Source organism: Lipotes vexillifer, unplaced genomic scaffold, assembly GCF_000442215.2.
Source record: "Lipotes vexillifer unplaced genomic scaffold, Lipotes_vexillifer_v1.1 scaffold1004, whole genome shotgun sequence".
NCBI classification, from domain to species: Eukaryota; Metazoa; Chordata; class Mammalia; order Artiodactyla; family Lipotidae; genus Lipotes; species Lipotes vexillifer.
The window spans coordinates 91,064-100,208 of record NW_006793064.1 but is presented as its reverse complement, the minus strand read 5'-3'; the positions used below and the strand labels follow the sequence as shown (position 1 = coordinate 100,208).

The 9,145-nt window shown below is 46.6% G+C and overlaps 1 protein-coding gene across 1 annotated transcript in view; it reads left to right on the top strand.

Annotated features, from left to right (window-relative positions):
• Positions 1-1,554: 1,554 nt before the first annotated feature.
• Positions 1,555-9,145, top strand: part of TRAIP (TRAF interacting protein) — a 25,762-nt gene continuing 18,171 nt past the window's right edge. The window contains exons 1-3 of the mRNA XM_007466210.1: positions 1,555-1,702; positions 8,073-8,130; positions 8,634-8,717. Coding sequence (XP_007466272.1) covers positions 1,605-1,702; positions 8,073-8,130; positions 8,634-8,717 — 240 coding nt within the window. The 5' untranslated portion in view covers positions 1,555-1,604. The remainder of the gene's footprint in view (positions 1,703-8,072; positions 8,131-8,633; positions 8,718-9,145) is intronic.

Genomic DNA, 9,145 nt, shown 5'->3' with positions numbered 1-9,145 from the left:
GTTTGAGGGTCTGTGGGCTGTGCTCCTGCTGAACCTGGCAAATAAATGTCACTCTGCCAAAGCCTCTGGCCACCCTCTCGCCTTTGCTTCCTCTATATTACTGGGGAAGGGCCCCTGGAAGGCAATGGGGAGGGGAGAGGCCGGGAGTTAGGTTCACAGGTAGTGAGTGGTCTGTGCTCAGTGCCATGCGGATTGCTTGGGCTGAGAGTACAGTTCATCCCTGCCACAGGGTGTTCCTTGATGGTGTGGCAAGGTCCTCTGGACTCCAGAAATCCATGTGGGTGGTGGGTACTGTGCTGGGCGTGTGCCAAGGAATAACCTCTGGTCTATGTTCTGACAAGTCCTGTTGAACAAGGAGCCTTTATCTTAACTTAGGCGTAGACCTGGAACCCGCCAAGTGTCATCCACCATAGGGAGAGACCTTTGGGCTTCCCTGGGTTGGGGAGTGGATGCAGGGTGGGCATTACACAAAGATTCTAGCCTGCCCTTTGTGTTGATTCCTCTTTCCTGTAAGCAACACCTTTGCTTTCCACATAGGCCCCAAGGACTTCACTCTGGGTCTACTTCAGGTGGAACAGATCAGCTTTATATTATGGGGCTCTGTACAAGGTTATTTTCTGGGGAGACGGGAGTAACACTGCTAAAAATAATTAATCATGAAAACTCCTAGGAATACTTGTTCCAGCCCAGATCAGCCCAGGTGAACTCACCAGGTATGCTGCTCTTTCTCAGAGAGGACCCCAAAGATAACTTCTCTGATGTGAGAATAAGAAAAAGGTCTGTTAGCCACTCATCTATGAAGCATCTGGGCCTCCAAAATTCCAACCCTAGTGCAGTCCCGAGGAAAAACTTGATCCTCCTGAGAGCTAGGAACTAAAGTCAGGATACTGACCCTGCCACCTCTAAACTTAGGGATCATCAAGCTTTGCTTGTATAGAGCCAGGGTGAGCTTGAGGTGTCTGGACCTGTGTCCATCTTTCTAGGACCACTCAGAGCGGAAGGCTGAGAGGGTGGTGCGTTCTTTTGGTCTGGGAACTATGGGCTTCCACCATATGGTCGAGCACTGTCCAGAGGCCAGGGGACCCGCTCTCCATCGGGACCGTCGTCCCATTCCCCTACGGACGCGGTCTTCTCGACTCCCCCGAAGTGCAGAGGAGGCTACGCCGAGGGAACAAGGCTGAGAAGCCCGTGCCCAGCGCACCTGGCACCAGCTCTGGCTTGGGACCATAACTCTCAGTCTTGCCCCAGAAAGGGGCCCGGCCGGTGACGCAGCTGCTCTTCGTGCCAATCCAATGCTGCGCTCCTGCGGTACCGGCAGTCTTCCCGCGAACCGCCTGAGAATTACCGCTAACAATTTCAGGCCCGCGCTCGGCCCCAGGATTCTTTACGGCCGGTGGGCCGTTAAGCCCCGCCCCTGAGGGTTCGTCCAATCCGGACCCAACCTTTAGTCCGCACCTTCACGTTCCTTGTTGCCACTTCCGATCCGCTCCCGGAAGTTGCGCTGGGGAGCCAAATTTGAAGCAAGCTGAGACGCCGAGGCACGGCCAAGAAGCTGAACCCGTCGCGTTTTCCTTGGCTACCTTGGCCACTTGAGACCAGTCATCATGCCTATCCGTGCTCTGTGTACCATTTGCTCTGACTTCTTCGATCACTCCCGCGACGTGGCCGCCATTCACTGCGGCCACACCTTCCACTTGCAGTGGTGAGTGACTGCTCTGTTGGAGCTGGGCGCTCGCCCCCGTACGGCTACAGGGCTGTGGGGTATCGGGCCTCCGGGCGACCCGACCCCGGAGCCCAGACTGGTGATGAGGACGGCATTAGACGGAGTCCCACGAGAGTTCCTGACCTGGGCAGAGGCGGGTTATGGCAGGCTTCCCGGAGGAGGTGACAGCTGAGCTGAGGTCGGGGGTACAGGATTGGTTTAATGAAGACAGTGTAGGGGTTTCTTTGATCGACTTGCAAAGAGATGTGATTTCAAAATTATCACCCCGGGCAGAAATGAACTTTCACCACATTAGCGAGCCCTTTTGTTTCTTCGAGACCTAGTAGACTACTGGCTACTCGATTTCTGGTGGTTTGTTTGATGGTTTGGAATGATTCTGTCCAGAGTCATCTCGTTGGTCAGACACTTCAGTGTATTCACTGACCTCAGCAAACCCAAGTTAACATCGAAGGGTAAGGAGGTGCTTTCTAATCAAGCCGTTCTGTTGAGTGTGCAGCTAGTGGGGAGATTCCTGTAGCAGCTGTGAACAGGCTGATTCCGACCTCCTTTTTTAATTGTGGTGAAATATGTGTAACATAAAATTAACCATTTTTTTTTTACTATACACTTTTATTATAGTAAAAAATATATAAGATAACATTTAACATTTTAACCTTTTAAAAACTTTTGCAAAAGTTTACTTAACAAAAAAGTTCAGTATGAAAATGTACACAACCTGATTTTTATATCATTGTAAAACAGGCCCTTTGGAAAGGGAACACGTGGAAACAATTGATTTCTTTGGTGAACACAGCCATTGTTTATACTTGTTCCAAAACTTTTAACATGCTATTTCTTCATATTACCACCATTTCAGTATTGTTCTGTTGCCCAGTAGTTGCCATCTCCACACATTCACCTATCACAAGATTCATAAAGGGATCAAATTCCTGCAATATTCCTTGGACATGTCTGCCACCATTTAATTTCAATGATAACTTCTTCATAAAATTTTAAAATTTATCAGAAGGGTGTTTACTCAGTGAGCTCAAAGATGCCTTCCTTACTGTGAATAATGTTACTATGAACATTGGTGTACAAGTATCTGTTCATGTTCCTGCTTTCATTTCTTTTGGGTTATCCCCAGAGGTGGAATAGCTGGATCATACAGTAATTCTATATTTAATTTTTTGGGAAGCTGCCTTACTGTTTTCCACATCAGCTGCACCATTTTACATCCCCAGCAACAATGCACAAGGGTTGCAGTTCCTCCACATCCTTGCCAAAACTTATTTTCTGTTTTGTTTTTTTTCCATAATAGCCATCCTAATAGGTGTCTTCTCTTTTATTGTGTGTGTTTAAAGCTATCAGATTCCCTCTTAGCACTGCTTTTGCTGTATTACACAGTTTGGGTATGTTTTCATTTTCATTAATCTCATGGTATTTTCTAATTTCCCTTGTGATTTCTTCTTTGACCCATTGGTTGTCTAAGAGTGTGTTGTTTAATTTCCACACATTTGTGAATTTTCCATTTTTCTTCTGTTATTGATTTTTAGTTTCATTCTATTTTGATCAGAAAAGATACTTCGTGTGATTTCAGCCTTTTAAAATTTAAGACTTGTTTTGTGGCCTAACATATGACCTTCCTAGAGAATGTTCCATGTGCACTTGAGAAAAATGTGCGTTCTGCTGTTGTTGGGGGGAGTATATGTCTGTTAGGTCTATTTGGTTTAAAGAGTTGTTCAAGTCCTCTATTTTCATATTGATTATCTGTATGATCTATCCATTATTGAAATTGTGGGGTACTGACATCTCCAACTTTTTAAATAATTTTTTTTAAACTTAATTTTTTTGGCTGCATCAGGTCTTCGTTGCTGCGTTCGGGCTTTCTCTAGTTGTGGTGAGCGGGGGGCTACTCTTCTTTGCGGTGCGGTGCACGGGCTTCAGTAGTTGTGGCTTGTGGGCTCTAGAGTGCGGGCTCAGTAGTTGTGGCACACGGGCTTTGTTGCTCTGCAGCATGTGGGATCTTCCCGGACCAGGGACTGAACCCTTGTCCCCTGCACTGGAAGGCGGATTCTTAACCATTGAGCCACCAGGGAAGTCCCAACACCTCCAACTTTTATTGGAGAACTTTTTGTTTCTCCCTTCAATTCTGTACAATTTTCTTCCATGTATATATTTCATATATATTTTGTTAGGGGCATATATGTTTATAATTGTTATGTCTTGTTGGATTGAACCTTTTATCAATATGTAAAGTCATTCTTTGTCTCTTGTAAACTTTTTTGACTTAAAGTCTATTTTGTCTGACAATAATATAGTTACCTCAATTCTCTTTTTGTTACTATTTTTATTCTGCTTGAGATTCATAGGTTTCTTTAACTTGTGGAACAATTTCTTTAATCAGTTCTGGGAAATTATCAGCCATTATCTCTTCATGTATTGCCTCTATTCCATTATCTCTTTTCTTTCTATGTTAGTTTTTCATTTCTTCTATAACATTACAACTAACTTAGTGGCTTAAGAAAACACAGATTTATTATTTTATAATTCCGGAGGTCAGAAGTCCAAAATGAGTCTTGCTTGGTTAAAATCAAGATGGAAGTGGGGCTGTGCCTTCTTTGGCTCATGGCCCATTTCTCCATCTTCAAAGTCAGCAGTGTTACATCTTCAGCTCTCTCTGTATGACTCCAATACTCCTGTTGCACTTACAGGGACCCTTGTGGTTACAAGGGTCACACCTGGATAATCTCTCCATCTCCTTAACTTAATCACATCTGCAAAATTACTCTTGTCATATAAGGTAACATATTCACAGGTTTCAGAAATTAGGACGTACACTTCTTGAGGGGAGGACATTATTCTACCTAACACTTTCTTTCTGGAATTCCTAGTTATATGTATGCTAGACCTTCTCACAGTATCTTTTATATCTCTTATCATTTCTCATATATTTTCTATCTTTCTAATTCTCGGTGTTTCCTCTGACCTATCTTTCAGTATACCAGTTCTTCAACTGTGTCTAAACTGCTATTAAACTCATCCATTGAATGCTTAATTTTGGCCATTTTTTCAGTTTTAGAGTTTCTGTTTGGTCCTTATTAAATTCTGATATGTCACCTTTTATTTTCGAATTCTCTGCTGGTATTTTCTTTCTATTTTTCTTTAATTTTTTTTTTTTTTTTTTGCGGTACACGAGCTTCTCACTGTTGTGGCCTCTCCCGTTACAGAGCACAGGCTCCGGACGCGCAGGCTCAGCGGCCATGGCTCACGGGCCCAGCCGCTCCGCAGCATGTGGGATCTTCCCGGACCGGGGCACAAACCCGCGTCCCCTGCATTGGCAGGCGGACTCTCAACCACTGTGCCACCAGGGAAGCCCTCTTTTTTTCTTTAATTAAAAAAAAGTTTTTATTTATTTATGGCTGCACTGGGTCTTCGTTGATGCGTGTGGGCTTTCTCTAGTTGTGGCGAGCGGGGGCTACTCTTTGTTGCGGTGCGCGGGCTTCTCATTGCAGTGGCTTCTCTTGTTGTGGAGCACTGGTTCTAGGCGCACGGGCCTCAGTAGTTGTGGCTCGCGGGCTCTAGAGCACAGGCTCAGTAGTTGTGGTGCACGAGCTTAGTTGCTCCGCAGCATGTGGGATCTTCCCGGACCAGGGATTGAACCCATGTTCCCTGCATTGGCAGGCGGATTCTTATCCACTGCACCACCAGGGAAGCCCTCTGCTGATATTTTCAATCTTAATTTTTATTTATTCAGCATAATGTGTTTATTATGGTCTGTGAAAATCCGAATGTCTTAAGTCTTTGTGGATATGTTCTGGTTTGCACTATGTAGTGCTGTTTTCCTGTATAACTGTTTACTTAAAAAAAAATTTATTGAAATACATTACAGGGACTTCCCTGGTGGTGCAGTGGTTAAGAATCTGCCTGCCAATGCAGGGGACATGGGTTCCATCCCTGGTCGGGGAAGATCCCACGTGCCGTGCCGGAGCCACTAAGCCTGTGCACCACAACTACTGAAACTGCACTCTGGAGCCCACAAGCCACAACTACTGAGCCCACATGCCACAACTACTGAAGCCCACACACGTATAGAGCCCATGCTCTGCAACAAGAGAAGCCACCACAATGAGAAGCCCGCACACTGCAATGAAGAGTAGCCCCCGCTCGCTGCAACTAGAGAAAGCCCACGTGCAGCAACAAAGACCCAATGCAGCCAAAAATAAATAAATAAATAAATAAATAAATAAATTTTTTTAAAAGAAATGTTACATAAAAGTACAAATATAGGGCTTCCCTGGTGGCGCAGTGGTTGAAAGTCCGCCTGCTGATGCAGGGGACACGGGTTCGTGCCCCGGTCCTGGAAGATCCCACATGCCATGGAGCAGCTGGGCCCGTGAGCCATGGCCTCTGGGCCTGCGCGTCCGGAGCCTGTGCTCCGCAACCGGAGAGGCCACAGCGGTGAGAGGCCTGCGTACAGCAAAAAAAAAAGAAAAGAAAAAGTACAAATATAGGGGCTTCCCTGGTGGTGCAGTGGTTAAGAATCTGCCTACCAATGCAGGGGACATGGGTTCAAGCCCTGGTCCAGGAAGATCCCACATGCCGCGGAGCACCTAAGCCTGTGCGCCACAACTACTGAGCCTGCGCTCCAGAGCCCGTGAGCCACAACTCCTGAAGCCCGGGCGTCTAGAGCCCGTGCTCTGCAACAAGAGGAGCCACCGCAATGAGAAGCCCACACACAGCAACAAAGACCCAACACAGCCAAAAATAAATCAATAAAATAAAACCTTTAAAAGTACAAATATAATAAGTGTGTAGCTTGCAGAATTTTCACAAACTGAACACGCCCTTGCAACGAGAATGCAGAACAAGAAACTAGACATCAGCACTCCAGAAACCTCCTCCTGAGACAGGCTGGGACCTGGGACACTGCCAGAGTGCTTGTACTTGCACCTAGACAAACCTCTCCTCAAGCAACAGAATACAGAGAAACTATAGGGGACTAAAAATAACTACATGTGTGCAGCAGCTGGGGCAAATTACAGACAAAAAATACAAAAAGGCCAAAACCCAGCTGTTGCTTCTGAAGTGCCTGGAGCAAAAGCAGGGTACTGTGCATGACCCCTGCACATAGCACCACCAAAGGGGTGGGCAGACTACCTAAGCCACCCCTCTGGCTCAATCTGCCGACCCACTCCCTACACTCACCTCATTTAAGGAACCAGCTCCCCCCCTGCCCCACAGTGAGCAAGCAAGGGCACCTGTTGCTTGTTTTTCTCCCTCAGGTACAGCACAAGTCCCAATAAAGCCTTGCCTGTATTTCTCCTCTGGCCTCTTATCAGTTTCTATTAATTAAAGAGTCCAACGACCCAGGTCGGTGCACTCTCAGTTACTCCCACCTGCCTGCCTTTTCCCCACACATAAGGATAGCCACTGTCTTGACTTCCAGCAACATAGATGAGTTTTGCCTACTTTTTTACTTTACGTAAATGGAGTTATACACAATATACCTTTTTTTGTATCTGGCTTCTCTTCCTCAATGTTATATTTATGTAATTCATCCATAATTTGTTCTTAGTTGTACACTCATTTGTTCTCATTGCTGTGTAGTATTCCATTGTGCGTTGTTAGCTTTGTATTATATGTATTTGAAAAATTATTTATAGAAAAAAAATTGAGGCCTAGGATTATGGTATCATCTTCCTGAAAAGATTCTGTTTCTCCCTGGTTCCTGGGGGTGGGATTGTTTACCAGTAGGAGACTACGTTTTGTTTTTGTTTTTGTTTTTGACTACACTGCACAGCTTGTGGGATCTTAGTTCCCCCACCAGGGATTGAACCTGGGCCCTTGGCAAAAGCACGGAGTCCTAACCCCTGGACCGCCAGGGAATTCCCTAGTAGGAGACTATTTTAATTAAAGTTTAAAGCAGATGGTGCATAGCTGGGCTGTGTTTTGCTTTTACTGCTACTTGCTTTTACCTCTAGTTTACTACTTACTTTGAAAGTGTACCCCTTTGGAGCCGTAGCTTACATGGGGGTATTATTACAACCCCCATCTCTGAGGGAGTCTGACTTTGACTTTTGCCCCCCGATGCCCTGCTCCAAGCCTAGAAAGTTGACAAAATTGCAGCTCAGGGGTAGGGAAATCTAAGCCAACAGGGCCCAAAAAAGGGCCAGTTGGTTGGAGTGCTTGTACCAGTCAGGCCTTGTGGGATATACCGTCATGGCCTGTGGTGCTGCCCTCCTGGGTAGGCAGGCATTGGGTCGAGGAGGAGCAGGACAGGCGCTGTTCTGGTTGGGGTGGCTACCTGGCCTGTATGTCTCGCTCCAAGCCATGGCTCACAAGTCTGTTTTTCTGTTTCTCATTCCAGCCTAATTCAGTGGTTCGAGACAGCACCAAGTCGGACCTGCCCGCAGTGCCGAATCCAGGTGAGGGTGGTAGGATGAAAACACCTCAGCTAAAGACAGCTCCTTGCCAGGGAGCCGGAATGAGGAAAGATCTCTGAAGCTAAGCAATGTCTTTGACCTATTTGGACCCTCGTGGTTTGAGGCTGGTTGAGCGTCACTTGTGCTTTTGAGCGGCTCGGGAGGCCTGCTTGTGCCCAAAGATAGCAGGCGGATGGACTCATTGCCTGGGCCAATCTTCACCTGGGTAGATTTGGTCTCCTTCCCTGCCTTTCCCCTGCAATGCCCAGCACCTAGAGTTGGGGTTTCTTTTGAGCAGTTACCACATGGGTCTGCAGTGACATGACTTCAGTAACCACCAAGCTAGTGGCACCAGCTTGGGCCACCTACAGGGTTACAGAGGTCCTCTCACTCCAAGGGATGTGCTGTGAAAGGTTAGTCCTGCGATGGGCTAGGCTGGATGTACACCCTTGTCCTTGCCCATGACCCAGCTTTGCAGTCATACTGTATCTTGTTCTTTCATTCAGGTCGGTAAAAGAACCGTTATCAATAAGCTCTTCTTTGACCTTGCCCAGGAGGAGGAGAGTGTCTTAGATGCAGAATTCTTAAAGGTACCCAGAATTTATCTCATTCTAATGAACCCCAAGCCCTCTGAGAGTTCACTTTCTGCTCCTACCCAGGGAGAGCACGTCGAGTATGGAGATGGAGTTCTGGAGGGAAGACTTGGTAGAGATTTCAAGGCAGAGGCTGAGAGAGCAGAGGACAAGTGATGATGCTACAGTCATTGGAGAAATACGCTGTTAGTGGGGAGGGGAGCCACTTGATTGTGAGCCCTCCCCTGGGGATTTCAGAGCAATTCTGACCATAGTTCAGAGTGCCTCTCCTGAAGTTCCCTCACCTTGCAAAGGGTCTACAACCATCTTTTCAGTCCTCAGCCAGGGAATATGTGTGAACCTACTGTTCACAAACCTGCCTGTGCTTCAAAACTGCCTGGGAAACTTGGTATATATCCAGGTGCCTGAGTCTTTCTCAGAGCAGG